This window comes from Ranitomeya imitator, chromosome 7 (assembly GCF_032444005.1).
Source record: "Ranitomeya imitator isolate aRanImi1 chromosome 7, aRanImi1.pri, whole genome shotgun sequence".
Lineage (NCBI taxonomy): Eukaryota > Metazoa > Chordata > Amphibia > Anura > Dendrobatidae > Ranitomeya > Ranitomeya imitator.
The window spans coordinates 44,100,229-44,117,154 of record NC_091288.1 but is presented as its reverse complement, the minus strand read 5'-3'; the positions used below and the strand labels follow the sequence as shown (position 1 = coordinate 44,117,154).

Genomic DNA, 16,926 nt, shown 5'->3' with positions numbered 1-16,926 from the left:
GCTCTTTTTTATCTAAGTGGTGAAAAAAAATTCCAAAGTTTGGTTAAAAAAGAAAATTGTGCCATTTTCCGATAATCATAGCATCTCCATTTGTCGTGATCTGGGGTTGGGTGAGGGCTTATTTTTTGCGTGCCGAGCTGACGTTTGTAAGGATACCATTTTGGTGCAGATATGATCTTTGAATCTCCCGTTATTGCATTTTAATGCAATGTTGCAGCGACCAAAAAAAATCGTAATTCTGGCGTTTTTACTTTTTTTTCTTGTTACACTGTTTAGCGATCCGGTTAATTCTTTTTTATGTTGATAGATCGGGCGATTCTCAATGCAGTGTTACCAAATATGAGTATGTTTGATTTTTTTTTTATTGTTTTATTTTGAATGGGCCAAAAGGGGGGGTGATTTGAACTATATTTTTTCCATTTTTAAAATATCTTTAACCACTTTTTTTTTACTTTTGGCATGCTTCAATAGCCTCCATGGGAGACTAGAAGCTGCCATAACCCGATCGCCTCTGCTACATAGAGGCGATGGGTCAGATCGCCTCTATGTAGTAGAATTGCTGAGTTGCTATGAGCGCCGACCACCGAGCGGCGCTCATAGCAATCCGGCAGTGACAACCATAGAGGTCTGCTGGAGACCTCTGGTTGTCATGCTGACCCATCGGTGACCCGTAGTCATGTGCCATGGGCGCACACTTTCCGGAAACCCGTGTTAAATGCCGCTATGAGAGTTTGACAGTGGCATTTAATGGGTTGTTAGAGGCACATGTCAGCTATTCAAAACAGCTAACATGTGCCGGAAAAGATGTCAGCTCAGCACCAGAGCCCACATCAAAGGGAGGGTGTCCGACCTCGGCGTATTATTACGCCTGATGTTGGAAAGGGGTTAAATGAAAATTTTGAAAATACTTGAAAAATATTATTTTTCTTTTTTGCTATTTATATATTTTTTTTACTACCGGCCTAAGAACTAACAGGCAGGTAATTGCTAACTACCTTACCAAATATCCTTAAAAAAAACAAAAAAAACATTGTGGAGGATACAGGACCCATATGGCAGTACAATCCGTACTTATAAGGTGACTGGGTGACTTGAGCAGATGCTTGTTGACCAGATGGGATCTTCTCCAACACCAAGACATCTTGATCATGTTCCTTCAACCTTACTGTATTCGCTTCAACATCCTAAAAATTATACAAAATGGACGTATCAAAAACGCATTTTAGACAAAAGAATTAGTAGAGAAAATATTCTGTCTAATGTCCTAAGCCCGATGTAAATACCCTGGCCAAGGCACAGTGGCTTTTTGGCCCCTGCCTGACACTTGGTGCACAAACCCTTACTACTTCTCCTTCCCCAGCGATACTTCTGTACACAGGAGTCGTGGAGTTTTCAGGAGTTTACGCATACTTTGTGATGTACTTCTAGTTATATAGACTATTTCCTAATAAACTGATTTTACAGGATGCGGCTCTCACAGAGAACACATTAAGGGCAGTCCCACACGTCCAGATAATTCCAGTACCGGAATTATCCGTGTCCGTGTGCCCGTGCGTTTCTGTGGCACATCATATCTTCTCTGCAGCAGCATTTGCTGTAAAGAAGATATGATAAATCCTTTTTTTATTTTGTTTCTCGTGTTTAAAATAAAGGTCCATGTCCCCACCCCCCTCCCACCCCCTGTGCGCCCGCCCGCTGTTCTTAAAATACTCACCTGGCTCCCTCGCTGGCTGGCGCTGCTTCCTGTCCTGGCCCCACCTTCTACGGTATGAGTGGTCACGTGGGGCCGCCGATTACAGTCATGAATATGCAGCTCCACCCCTATGGGAGGTGGAGCCGCATATTCATGACTGTAATGGGCGGCACCACGTGACCGCTCATGCAGGAGAAGCTGCGGCGAGGACAGGACGCTGCGAGGGAGCCGGGTGAGTATTTTATTACCAGCGGGTGGGCGCACAGGGGTTGGGAGGGGGTTGGGGACAGGGATCTTTATTTAAAACACGAAAAAAAAAAAAAAAAAAGGATTTTTCATATCTTCTTTCCAGCGAACGCTGCTGGAGAGAAGATATGAATGGCGGCTTCAGCACCACGTGGGGGGGACAGCGCTTAATGTAGCGCTGTCTCCTGCACGGCACACGGACTGCACACGGACAGCGTCCGTGTGCGGTACGTGTTTTACACGGACCCATTGACTTTAATGGGTCCGTGTATTCCGTGCGCTCCCACGAACACTGACATGTCTCCGTGTTTTCCACACGGAGACACGGTCCATGAAAACACGCTGACATGTGCAGAGACACATTGATTTCAATGTGTCTACGTGAGTCAGTGTCTCCGGTACGTGAGGAAACTGACACCTCACATACCGGAGCCACTGACGTGTGAAACCGGCCTTATAAAGTCATGATTTAAGGCCACGTTCACACATTCAGTATTTGGTCAGTATCTTACATCAGTATTTGTAAGCCAAAACCAGGAGTGGGTGATAAATACAGAAGTGGTGACGTGTTTCTATTATACTTTTCTTCTGATTGTTCCTCTCCTGATTTTGGCTTATAAATACTGATGTAAAATACTGACCAAATACTGAGTGTGAATATGGCCTCAGAAGGACTCAGTAGGGCCACATTCAGTGTTGGGTCAGTATTTTACATCAGTATTTGTAGGGCTCATACTCATCTGTGAGAAAAACAATTGAGTGCAATAAGATAAATAAAATCAGATTGCACTCTGGACAATCTTAAGCTATGAGTCAGTGCTCATCTGTGAATTGGATTGAGAAAAAAAAATCACAGAATGCCGCCATTGTCCTTGTGTATCGGATGAGACTCGTCAATGGGTGCAAGAAAAAAAACAGATGGCACAACGATTTTTACAGACACATTATCATTCTGTAGCACAAAACACTGTAAATGATTCTGTAAATGATTGTAGAATAATGGTTGCAGAAAAAAAACCACATTGCATGCGGAGGGCATACACATGTAATACGTTTATCAAATGAATGCTCTACTGAAAAAATCATATTGTGTTCACATGAAAATCACATGCCACTCATCCCAATTTTCTGGACTGATATCGGACCTTTTTTTTTTTTTTTTTTTACAGTGATGGGTATGAGCCCTAATAGAAACACGTCACCACTTCTGCATTTTTCACCCACTCCTTGTTATTTATTTACAAATACTGATGCAAAATACTGAATGTGTGAACATGGCCCTAGGTGGATCTGCTGCCTTGAAAACAGAGAAAAATTTAGGACAAATGTTCATTTACAATTATCTACCTCTATATTACTACCACCATATTACTGTAATAATTGATCAAATTAAAACGTACACGCAGGATTCTGTTGAAATCCTCTTTGTCCACCCTTAGGAAGTGGCAGTTGTCTTCTCGCAGAACAATTGATGCTGCTCGGGGTGCATCGTTCACTAAAGCCAACTTGCCAAAGTCATCTCCTTCATGTAGGGTACAAACCACACCCTGAAACAAAGAATACGGAGAAACCATGAATATCAACACACTTACTAAGGTAAGGTACTGGAAGCACGGCTCATTACATCAGGCATGTAGGAAGTCCAATTGTGAAGGGGTTCTCCGGCCTCAGCCGGACAACCCCTTACCCGGTGAATGCAGTCTTGTACCCCAAGTCTAGATAACTCCTTTTAAAACATAACACTAACTTCATTAAACTTTCATTAATGTAGCCTGGATAGGAGTTTCCAGAAAGCGTTTTCATTCTGAAGATATGAGGATGCTTTGAACTTTTGACATTGTTTGTCATGTGGCTAAATTGATCTATTTAAACAGCTACTTTTTCTGGCCTCTGTATACAAGTGGTAGATTCCTGATGAAGAAGTAACTGAATACTTCGAAATGCGTAGCATAAACCACCATCTTTCATTCATCTCGTCTGGATTGGAATTTTATTCAGCAGCGCGGGTAATATCCACATTATCTCTTTCATTCCAATTCTGAAGATATTGTAATATATCACTAAATATTAAGACTTACATTTCCCAGCTGCACACACTTGACCCTGGCATTGACTATATCTTTCCTAACACATATATATTTTTTTCACAGGACATCATATTTGATAATATATGTTGTAAGAGTGTGTATTATGACAGATAGTGCAGTACCTTCCCATAGATGACCACATTGACTGATCCTTTTAAGATGATGTACCAGGAGGTTCCTTCTTCTCCTTGATTAAACACTGGAAAAAACAAACCATATCAATTAACTGGATCTTTTGCAAAAGGTTTTCCCAAGACATCCCTCCTCCATATGACCTAGTAGTGCAGATGTAGTAACTGGAATCATAACCCCCTGTCCTCTCTTACTCAGAGCGTAGAATGGCTACTACTATTATTGATTGGCCACCATGGAATACTCTATATGCCATGTAGAGCTGCCGCCTCACTAACCGCCAGAGCTGCCGCCTCACTAACCGCCAGAGCTGCCGCCTCACCAACCGCCAGAGCTGCCGCCTCACCAACCGCCAGAGCTGCTGCTCCCCCAACCTTCTGTCTCCTCCCCATCATCCTGTAGAATGTAAGTCCGCAAGGACAGGGTCCTCTCCCCTCTGCACCAGTTTGTCACTGTAAATTTGTTTACTGTAAACGATATCTATAACTCTGTACATAACCCCTTTCTCATGTACAGCACCATGGAATTAATGGTGCTATATAAATAAATAATAATAATAATGCCATGGTCTGGCCTTGGCAATGACAGCTGATCGCCATGTGTTTCTTTACTGTACATATCTTACTAAAAACAGCTTTACGGACTCTCTCAGGGGGGTACACCTTCTGGTTTATTTAATAGCTGAACAATATCAGCCTGTCCAAAGGATAGATCATCAATATTACACAGGTAGTGTCCAGCTCTTGACACCTCTACCAATCAGCTGCTCGAAAGGAAATTTAGTAAGGGCTAGTCTGGGTATAGCATCTGATTTAAAGGGTGCGGAGAATGAGAAACCCCACTGATCTAACATTGAAGGGTTGTTCTCAAAATTACAAGTGACTTGCTAATCGCTGGTGGTTATCCAGTTATCCAACTGCTAGAAATCAATAGACTAATTTTAGGGTAGAACATTAAAGAGTAATTCCCAAAAGAGAAAATTATTTCCAATCCAAGGTGTCAACTTGCTGATCAGCCATCCAGACCCTCAGCGATCCAAAGATTGGAGCTCTGTAGCCTTGTCTTGAATGGAGTGAAGGTGCAAATGCTAAAACTCCACTCAATTCACTACCTATGGGTCGGCCTGAAAATCGCGGAGAGCTCTACTTGTCTTTCTCAGGCAGAAACCCAAGAACGTGGCTCTGCAGAGCCCTTTCTAAAATGGGGAAGAGCTGCACATGCTCAAACTTTTCTCCTTTCATTATTTGTAAAACTACTGGATAAAACAGAGTGCAGCCAAAGAATGAAGCAGAGTTCTGGCAGGTGCACCTCCACTTCATTCAAGACAGGGCTGAAGAGCCCCCATTGTCGAGATAGGAGTGTGCCCCAGTGGTCAAAACCTCAGCAAACTGGAAGCTAACTTCTATCCTATGTCTAGGAGATATATTTCTATCTTGGGAATAAAACTTTATTGGACTACCCTAAGGCTAGGGTATTAACTTTTAACAACGGGATAACCACTCTACACCCCTGACATTAAATATGACTTTACATTTCTCATGTTTAATGACCATAGCTGGTGTCCTTCTTTATGTTGCCCTGACGGTGACCATGCATCCATCCCATGGTAAAGAGAAAGCGGGGAAGACATGGTTCAATCTTTCACAGCACTCCCCATGCCAATGTGGAGGACATTTTGGACAAAAAGAGAAGGGGCCACAAAACAAATAAATGGAAGCAGCTGCAACGTAAAGGAGAGTGCCAGATATTGGGAATGATTTAGTAATAGTTTTTGCCCTCACTAGGCAGCCAAGACTAGGGTAAGATGAGATTTTTTTACTGCATTTCTGCATTTCACATGATGTTAAAAATATCTGATAACGCTGAAAAGAAAAAAAAAATTTAGTAATTTGGAGTCAAGTTTATTTAGTATCTAAACCTAACAGTGTGTGAGACTATTTAAATTCTTATTTACTTATGTTTATGCCTATAAATAACGCTTAGTCTCTTCTTAAAAGTATTCCTAAGTAGAATCACTTACATACTGTTCCCGCTTTTGGGTGGGATTCAAAGATTAAGAATCCAGCCAGTTCACGTTTGACCTTCAAGGAAGAACACAACAGTAATAAATCTATGTCTGGGGGTTGTGTCTTTCCAGCACTGCCATAAAACAGACCACACATAACTAAAGGATGAAAACTCTCAAGGCAAAACTGAAGGTGACCAACCGTGGTGGAGAGATGAGATAAGGCTTTGATGTGAATAAGTTCTTCAAAAATAATTTCTAGGTCGTCTCCTGTCCGCTGACCAGGCCTGAGAAGTGGAGACATAAAATGTGCAAGTAATTATTGAACCTTAAATGGCTCTGCCCCAAGAAAGACCTGTCAAAAATGGGTTACTGTGCTCTTCTCCATTACAACATTGTTATCACAGGTGCCAAGATGGACCCCGTCCATCCTTTCCATCCTCCCTTTTTGCAGTGAACTCTCCTCTTCCTACTTTTCTTTGTCCACGGTTTTTCGCTGCGAAAATGCATACACAACACAACCCATGATAAAAATAATTATAAAAAATTGTGATATTCTTACCTTCCAGACTCTCACGCTGCCCGTGCAGTCTTCGCTATGCTCCGTTCCCAGTAATGCATAGCGAGACAACGACCTGTGCTTACGTAGCATTCCACAGACCAGCCTGGTTCTCTTTCTTCCCGGCTTGATGCCTTTTTTATTTTTTTTTTTCTTTCCAGCATGTCTAATTGGTAGGTAGCCTTATTTAGCTCCACACACACTCGGCACCATTAGTGTCTGTGACCGTAACCCCTTTTTCTCATCTCTAGATGCAAATCCGAGTATTCTATTGTTTTTGGGGCCATACAAGTATACAATTATACCTAGGTATGTGTTCACTGTACACCGACTCTCCCCTCGGCATATCACTTCACCGCTCGTGTTCCACAAAGTAGTCCTCTCACACTCCCTCTTGGACCTATGTCCTCAGCGTACCAACAGCTTTTCCATGTTAGAACTTGCAGCCTATGATTTAAAGAATTATGTATGGATAGATACTGTATATATATATACCTGTATCCACGCAAGTTGAATGTTCTCCAGGGTCATTGTTCTCTCTCCTCATTTTATGACCTGTGTCTCCGTGATGTATATACTTTTGTTTTTGTTTTGTTTTTGTCTTTCATATGTACAACACATTTATTGTTTTTTTGTTCTGTATATAATTCTTTTTTGTAGCACACTGATGAAGGTCCAGTATCGACCGAAACGTTTGTGATTTACTGTATGTAATAAATCCCCACTTTTTGGCATCACAACACCCTGGAGTGTGCTAGTCACTTTATATTGTATACGTTCAGGTTTGGGCACCTATGACTGTGCACCTCCCCTATTTAGGCTGTGCTTAGCATCTTCTATATCAAAAAGCCACTCGTTTAGCACATAAGCATGTTCACATAACACCTTATCCCAGCACATTCACTCATCACTATTCACCATGCTCTACACTACATCAAACAAGTAAAACAACAAAGCAAAAAAAAAAAAGACTATGAAACAAGAAATTAAATTACGGTTTTCTGAGAATCATCCTCATGTGTGCATCAGGACCTGTTTGGGACAGGAGTAGAAGGGTATCCTGGAGGTCTTCCTCACTTTCCCTTTTCTCTTCATCTGTCGGCAAAGGCAAATCTTCGTGTTCATCGTCAAGAAACCGATAAAACAAGTATTTATCTTGGAAGTAGTATTCCTGGTCAACTGGGGGCAGATAACAGAAAATATTAATACTAAGTTCTGGCACCGCGGTTTAGCTTGTAAACAAGAACAGGAGACAATGGAGAACATATATAACCATTTGTTTTTAGGTTTTAGGTTGGAATATTAAATTAAAGATCTGTAACAAAATGGTCAGAATCCTTAAACGCCTCTATCGGGATTTGGGTTGTTATGTTGTGTCCGCACAAGGGAGGCGTTACCAGTGTGAGACATGTAATGATGGACAGTCCGCTCTTCTGATCTCCTTTTTTCACATTGGTAATGCCCTCTGTTATTTCAAATAAGCTCTGGAGGCAGATTCTCAGGGAGATCTATGTCCGGCCCATAGATCTTAACTCCTCATATACATATTATGAAAAAAGTGGATTCCTCTAGAATAAGACATTCGATTGCAGATATCAGGGTATCATTTTATTCAACTATTCCTATGACCTACATGCCCATATAAATGGATTTGGAGGGTTGATCCTACTGACATATTCCCTTTCGAGTTACCAGTTGTACTATTCCTCACAGACGTCTTCTTCTTACAGACTAAAGCTAAGAGCTGCATCCAGCCATGATTTATGGGCCTACAGCTTACTGGTGACCATATGTATTACATGACAGCTATATCTTCCAAGTCAATGTGTTCAGAAGAGTTTTGTCTAATGTTCTGATCCGACTCTTCAATCGCGATTCATAAATTGCGTGTTTTTTTTTTTAGTTAAGTCACTTTTCCCTTTTTTTCTTGTGTATTCATAGATATTTTTTTTGTGCCAAATTTATCAAAATGGTGCACGCGATTACTTAATTTTGCATAAAGAAAAAAATTGTATATATATATTTTTTTAAATTTGGTTGCCAAAACTGCAAAACAAATTCTGCAATTTTGCAACTTTTTTAAAATTCATAAATGATGGATGAATCAGGGAAAAATATCTGTAAACCTAAAACCCCACCCACAGTAACTACCTAAAAACAAACAAACAATCAACCACATAGAGAACAGAATTCAAAAAAAGTCGCAAAAGGAAAAGATTTACCGTATTTGGCATAGGAAAACAAAAAGCGCAAAACACTAAAAACTCCAGAAGAAACAGGCGCAAATGCAATAATGAATCAGGCCCGTCATCTGTACAATTCCACAACGCTTGATTATGTATTCGTTCGCATCCACCAACTATGTTTTACATACAAAAATGTGCGGACGTTTTATGGCTTCACTCAGATCTGCATAAAAATACTTGTGGATAAATCTTCACTACATGCAAACATTAAAAAAAAATCCAAACAGTAAACGTTTTACAGTAAAATGTGGGATTTTACATGTGTTGTGCATTTCCAGGATAATGGCATGGTATCTGATCGTATAGCCAATGCCACCACCAGAGGGCGACGTAAAGTCGCGTAACCGTGAGCGCCCATGAGGAGTGATCCGCTACACCGAATGATCTGTAAATAAAACAGTTAAAAGCATAATCTAATAAAACCTCCACGCTGAAGGGCTTTACTAACAATCTGCCCATCACTGCCAGCCTGCAGGTTTTTTATCCTGATTTCACTTTTTAACCATTTGATTCCAGATTTCAAAAGGGATTAATTTTCATTATAATTTGCATTTACAGACCACACACCCCTACTTGGTGCTCTGTAGACCCCGACATGTTCAACAGACCCAGCAGATATCTTGGCATGACTACAAATAGTGTACAGATTACCAGCGGAAAAAAAGGAAGGCCATAATGATTCATTAAAAAGTCAGTCAGGAGGTGACAAGAGTCTAACTGATTAGAAAAGAGCTGCTGCGAGGGCGGCCATAGGGCTCATTGCAGTAATGAAGCCCAGTGCTGCCACATTTAGGAAAATGAGACCTGAGACAGAAGCACAATGTATGCAGCGTCGCGTATAAGGCTGGGATCAGAGGCTTACTGCGTATAATAAGAAATTATACTGGCCAATGCTAAATGGTGACGCTCCAATATGTATTATGCTTACATTTGTATCAGCAGCCAATTAAAGAGAAGCAGAAATGCGCATTTTATTACCTGGTGTAATTGCAGCTGTTCTCCTGAATGTGGCGCTGTTTTTTTTTGTTCCTGCTTCTCTCCATTCCTGAGAAATGGCCCTTTCTTCCCTACAGCTAAATCTAGTCTTGTTCGCCTTGATCCTCATAAAGACTCCCACATAGAAGAGTTGAGGATCACGCCCCCTTGGCTTAAAAAAAGACAGGATTTACATACAAGTGTTGTGAACACCACTGCACTCTGACATGTGGCATTATTTATTTTAGTTCCCGCACTTCTCCACTCCTGAAATCTGGGCCATTTGTTTCTTGTAAGTAAATCTAGTCTTCTTGTCCAAGGGATCCTCATAATCCTCATTCTCCCACAAAGAAGAGTTGGGAACCACACCCCTTTGGCTAACAAGACATATAAGGAAGAGGGGGCTATAGCTGGAGATTGAAAAGGCACAAGAACGAAAAGAAATCCATGCCAAATTTGGGAGAATAACAGGATTCAAACAAGGTAAAAAATGTCATATTTATGGCAAATGATGGGTCCTCTTTAAGAGCCTTTAAGAGCAGATTCCCCAGAACTCAATAGATCCCATAATAAGTAGGCAGGATATGACGGCATGACTCGCTTCTATTGTGGAACAGGCAGAGCAAGATGTGATCAGAGCTAATGCTAACATTGCAGGGTGCCAGCTGACAAGTCTCACCATCAACAAAGGAACACCAGGATTAGAAGCTGCACAAAGGTCTTTCTAGATGTCCTGTCATAAAATTAGTTAGACATTTTCTTTAAATCTCACCTCTGAATAAACACTGGTTGTTGCCTTCTGGGTCAAGTTGATTTTTTTTTATGGATACAACTACCAATCCTGAGCATATCGAACAGCATCATGAAAAACGAGGAACACATCAGAAAGGCCAAGGATAAAGTTGTGTAAAAGAATAAAGCAGGGTTAGGTTCTAAAAAAAAAAAAAAAAACAGCCCGAGCTCTGAACATCTCATGGAGCACTGTTCAATCCATCATCCAAAAATGTAAGGAGTATGGCACAACCGGAAACCTACCAAGACATGGCCGTCCACCTAAACTGACATCCCAATCAAGAAGAGCACTAATAAGGCTACTTTCACACTAGCGTCGTTCGACGCACGTCACAATGCGCCGTTTTGAAGAAAAAAACGCATCCTGCAAAGTTGCCTGCAGGATGCGTTTTTTCTCCATAGACTTTCATTAGCGACGCATTGCGACGGATTGCCACACGTTGCATCCGTCGTGCGACGGATGCGACGTGTTTTTGCAGTCCGGCGGGACAAAAAAACATTGCTTGCAACGTTTTTTTGTCCGTCGGGTCCGCTTTTTCCGACCGCACATGCGCGGCTGGAACTTCGCCTCCTCCTCCCCGGACCTTACAATGGGGCAGTGGATGCGTTGTAACACTGCATCCGCTGCCCCCGTTGTGCTTTTACTTCACAGCATGCGTCAGTACGTCGGCCCGACACACTACGACGGGCCCGTACCGACGCTAGTGTGAAAGTAGCCTTAGAAAAGCAGCCAAAAGGCCCAAGGAGCTGCAGACATCCACAGCTCAGGTAGGAGAATCTGTCCATAGGACAAATGTTAGTCGTAGGCTCCACAATTCTGGGTTTTAGGGAAGAGCGGCAAGAAGAATACCATTTTTGAAAGAAACCCGTAAAAGTCCTGTTTACAGTTTGCAAAAAGCCATGTAAGAGACATAGATAGCGTATGGAAGAAGGTGCTCGGGTCAGATGAGGCCAAAGTAGAACTTTTGGGGCTAAATACAAAACGCTATGTGTAGAGGAAAACTAACATTGCAAATCACCCTGTAAACACCATCTCCACTGTCAAGCATGGTGGTGGCAACATCGTGCTGTGAGGAGCCTTTTCTTAAGCAAGAACAGGGAAGCAGCTCGGAGTTGATTCAAAGATGGATGAAGCTAAATACTGGGCAATCCTGGAGGAAAACCTGTTAGAGGCGGAAAAGACTTGAGACTGTGGTGTAGGAGCTACAATGGATGGTTTAGATCAGAGCATATTCATATGTGTGAATGGCGCTTTCACAGTCCAGATCTAAATCTCACAGAGAATCTGTGGCAAGACTTGAAAATTGTTGTTCACTGACAATCTCGATTCAATCTCACTGAGCTTCGACTAGTTTGCAAAGAAAAATGGGCAAAAATTTTAACCTCTAGATGTGCAAAGCTGGTAGAGACGGACCCCAAAATGCTTGCAGCAGTAATTGCAGCAAAAGGTGGTTCTACAAAGCATTCACTCAGCAGGATGAATACAAATGCACCTCACAACTTTAAAACTAACATTTTTAAAATATTTATAAAACCATGTATCATTTCCTTTACACTTCACAAACACTTGTTTTTTGTGTGATAGTAACATAGTAACATAGTTAGTAAGGCCGAAAAAAGACATTTGTCCATCCAGTTCAGCCTATATTCCATCATAATAAATCCCCAGATCTACGTCCTTCTACAGAACCTAATTGTATGATACAATATTGTTCTGCTCCAGGAAGACATCCAGGCCTCTCTTGAACCCCTCGACTGAGTTCGTCGTGATGGTATATAACATAAAATTTCAACAAAATAAAATTAAGTTTGTGGATGTAACGTGAAAATATGTGTAAGTCCAAGGGATATGAATACATTTTCAAGGCTCTGTAACTTCAGAACTTCAGAGGGTTCTAGAATTTACAATGCAGCTTTGCATCATAAGGGCAGATCATATATGAGGGTACATTTTATATATATATATATATATATATATATAGCAGCTAAAGAAATAAATTGTGGTGCAGATTATAAAACACTCCAAGGAAACAGCAAACGTTGAAACCCAGTAATTGTCATTTGAAGGAAACATTCTCAGCTTTCGAGCTATGAGCTACATACCCAAAAACCATGGCAAACAGCCCAATACACATGCCTAGTTAAGAAAATGACAAATGTAATAACTATATACATCTTTACCATGGTTAAGGACTCCTTCCTCCAGTAGCACCTGCCACATGCCCACAGCTTGCGTCCGGGAATGAACACACGAGCTTTGCTGCATTAGCCAATCCACCAGTTCTGTTCCTACACAGCATTGCCTGTTAAAAACATTAAAAATATAACAATATCTAATACCTAGAAATGCAATATTTATAGGATTTATTGTTTTATACTATTTATTATATGTATTATTTATATTATTAATTGTGTTTTATAACACTTATTGTGTGATTATTCTTAAGTTGGCCTCCATCCAGTTTTATTAATACGCATGATATAATAATGCAAAATAACTCTCCTGCAGAAGGGTAAAAAATGGCCTTTCTAGTGTGAATAGACCTATGACTGTAGGCCAATGTCGCATCCTTTCAGGGCTTTGAAACATAACTTGGGTGATCAGCCAAATCCGAGATGCCTGTCTGTAGAGAGTACTGTTTCATACTTTTGATAGTACAAAGTAGGGTTCTGACAGGCTGGTTGAGATGCCTGATGGAAGCTGCCTATAAGATCCACCATATAATGTTTCCCTGCTAGGGAAGAGCTAATGTGTATACTTTGTCCACTTGAGAAAAGTAAAGTTCCTTTTGATTGGATCTCTATAAATAAAATCAGAACCTTCTGAGAGCAACATGGAGAACAGCATTTTCGATCTGCCAGAATTGAGAATACTGAAGAATTAATAGAAACTCTTAAGGGAAACTCAATGGCATAATGTAGTTTCAGTATAGATTTTGCAAACTCTATTACCAGTTCTTGTTAGACATCCAATAATATCAAGAGGGTAAGACTATTAAAAAAATATTACATGGACATCTCATAAAAAAGCAATATTCAAAGCAACCGAATACAACCAAAATCTGCAGTTGTGATTGCCTTTTGCAGTTGTCTAATGTTATTATATTTATTTTGCCTTGTTTTAATGTTTAGAACAGCAAAACATTCCCAAAATAAGGACCAATTAAAAAACAGCTAAATTGCGCCAGGTCCAAAAGAAGAAATACTTTGCCTAGAAATTTGGGTGGCCATTTAAAGGGAATCTGTCAGCAGGATTTTACCCTCCAACCTACTTATATGCACATGTTGCATTTTCAAAGACAAGACCAGCAAGACCTTTACATGGTCAGTCCCCGTTCCTCCATTACTGAGAAATCAGCCTCTATACTGCGTGAGTTCAGGCAAAGGAAGTCGTCTGTCAAGCAGAAAAGAGGCGGTGCTGTGCAGGGAATAGAGCTGGAGTGACAGAGGCTTCAGATCTCTAAACAGCTCTTCAGCCTCATTTAAATATCAATTCAGACGCTCATTTCTAGAATAATGTATTTGTTCAATTTTTTTTCTTTTAATATTTATCTTTAATCGAAAAAAAAAAATCTTTAAGTCCTAAAAGCCCTTATAAACTGGCCATAAAAATGGTGAAAGTTCTGCCAACCTTTATCCAAAAGACTCTGAATGAAAAATAGGGTGGTGTCAAAATAATAGGAACTCGAAATTGTAGCAAAAGAATCGATGTACTACAATTTACTGAAATGTGTTAATGCTAAAAATGTTTCTTCCTTTTGGCCCCTTTGCATATGACGTCCCGTGTGGGTGGTGTTGGGCTCCCGTCAGCCTTAGTTTTTAGGTTGGAGATAGACTTTAAAGGTAAAAAGAAAAACAAAAAGATTGATATATCTAAGATAATGCTCCTATTTAACTATTTTGACTTTAAATATAAGGAAATGACCCTAAATTCACATATCTTAGTTTGTATGGACTTGTTAGTGTATTCCCAAATCCTAGTAATAATAATGGCTTACAACCTGCATTTATGCGCTTGCAATTGAGCATTAAGTGGATTGAAGCCAGGGCAAATTTTTGATAATTGAATACTGAGTAGAAGAACCCAGCTGGCAGGATGTGTTGTGTAAGCAACCATGAAGACAAATGAGAACTGGCAAGGGGAAAGAATATTTCAATTTTTATGTTAACGCTACTTCAGAGATGGCCAATGCGCAAATGATTACTTTTGCTGCAAATAGGCCCAGTGAGGTAGAACTTATCCCTAGAACGACTCAGACAGAAAGTTACTTAGCGCTGGAAATATCGGAGGGTTTCACTAGGTATTGTAAGATGGTTGGAGAGCTGCCATCTTTCTTCATCTGGTTATAATCCTGGCAATAAATTAGGATTGATTTGTTGTCACGTATGTTTTTTGTTCATTGTATCATGGTGCTTTTTGTTGTTCGCCTTTTTGTTTATTAGCTTTTCCACAACATTTCACATGCATCATGTGGACAAAAGTATCGGAACACCTACACGTTACACCTACAGGAGCTTTTACGGCATCCCATTATAAATCCACAGGCATAAATATGGAGTTGGTCCCTTTGCAGCCAATACAGCTTACGCTCTTCTGGGAAGGATTTCTACAATATTTTGGAGGTGTATGTGGGATTTTTTTTGGCCCGTTCATCCACAAAAGTATTAGTGAGGTCAGACACTGATGTTGGGTGAGTGGGCCTGGATTGCAACCTCTCCATCCCAAAGGTGTTCGATGGGGTTGAGGTCCGGGCTCTGTGCGACCGGTCAACTTCTATCAAACTCCCCCACCAATGCCTTTATGGATCTTGTCCACTGGGGCACAGTGATGGGAAACAGAACAGAAACGGGCCTTCCTCAAACTGTGCCCACAAAGTTGGAGGCTACAATTGGCCAAAATGTCTTGTTTGTCTTGTGCGGCATGGCGGCGCAGGGCCGGATTTTACACCCTAGTGGTAATAGGACTGATTGAAAAACCTGTATACAATGATTCCTTTTGTCCATATATTGTAGTGTAAATTGTATTTTGGCAGTGAGCGGCATACTTTTCCGAAAGTAAAGAAAAGCCTAAATACAATTCTAATTGGAACAGTTAACAATTTAGTAACTTATTTTTTTATAGAAAGTGGTGGATACGAAGTTTGATATAGACCGATTTATTTTTTTAATAAAACATTAATGATAACTGATGGAGGGTGATTATACACAGGTTATTCTTCCAGGCAGGATCAAGTAATAACAAGTAATGTAAAACCGCAACACATTGTCTGCACCATAAGCAAGCACGTCTTGCTCACCTGTACGTTTTCAGATGATATTTGCGATCTCTGATCATGTGAGGTGCACGCGAAAGGATAGCATTGCGTAAAGTCTTCCCAGCCCTGAGGATACGCTCAGATGGGACCTTACATAAAAATAAATAAGCAAATAATTACTCACAGATTCAAATATGAAACAGATATTTTCACATCGTCTCATAAACATCTGCGTAAAATGACAATTAGCCCATCGATATTAAACAAGGTAAGTATGATAGGGAGAAAAGTATAGACATAAGGTTTTTGTGAAAAAAGGCAATCTAAGGTACAATGATAACATTAAAGTGTTAACTTATTAATCATGTATCATATTCACCTTTATGGTGTGTTGGCTGTTCAGTGTTTTGCTTGTCAAGTGTAGTTTTATCTTTAAATATCATTTTTCATATAGGATTTACATAGAATTTCCTTAAAATGAAAACTTTTTGAAACTTTGCCCATCTTTTAAAACTTATGAGCTCCTACAAAACCCAGTATACAAATCAAGAATTGCTGGCAGATGTAAGCTCACCCATATCTATAATGCAGCTCTAGGTGTGACTATATATTTTGCAAATCAAAGTGTTTGCACAGTTACTTCACTTTTTCTTTTACATTTATAGCTTTGTATAATCTACCTAAAGTGTTAAAAGATGAAATTCCACTTAAAGCATAACTACTTTTTTTTTTTTTTTTAAATAATCTTGTCCAGTATGGAAAGTTATGAGACTTTGCAAATCACTTTAATAGGGGATTTCTCTTCATTCCTGTAAAAACAAAATCCATATCAGTGACTTCCAAACCTCTGGCTGTTCCCCAGTCTATTTGCCGACCTCCAGTTGCGTTTATTTCCGAAGGTACTTATTTTGAGTTGTAGTAAAGCCAGGTAAGACA

General features: G+C 40.3%; 1 protein-coding gene across 5 annotated transcripts in view; it reads right to left on the bottom strand.

The window, feature by feature from the left end:
• RAPGEF4 (Rap guanine nucleotide exchange factor 4) overlaps window positions 1–16,926 on the bottom strand; it is a 325,014-nt gene that overhangs the window by 100,137 nt on the left and 207,951 nt on the right. For all 5 annotated transcript variants that reach the window (XM_069733157.1, XM_069733158.1, XM_069733156.1 and 2 more), the window contains 8 exons: window positions 16,033–16,139; window positions 12,917–13,038; window positions 7,718–7,901; window positions 6,366–6,450; window positions 6,179–6,239; window positions 4,149–4,225; window positions 3,340–3,486; window positions 1,072–1,184 (listed from right to left, as the gene is read on the bottom strand). In XM_069733157.1, coding sequence (XP_069589258.1) covers window positions 1,072–1,184; window positions 3,340–3,486; window positions 4,149–4,225; window positions 6,179–6,239; window positions 6,366–6,450; window positions 7,718–7,901; window positions 12,917–13,038; window positions 16,033–16,139 — 896 coding nt within the window. The remainder of the gene's footprint in view (window positions 1–1,071; window positions 1,185–3,339; window positions 3,487–4,148; window positions 4,226–6,178; window positions 6,240–6,365; window positions 6,451–7,717; window positions 7,902–12,916; window positions 13,039–16,032; window positions 16,140–16,926) is intronic.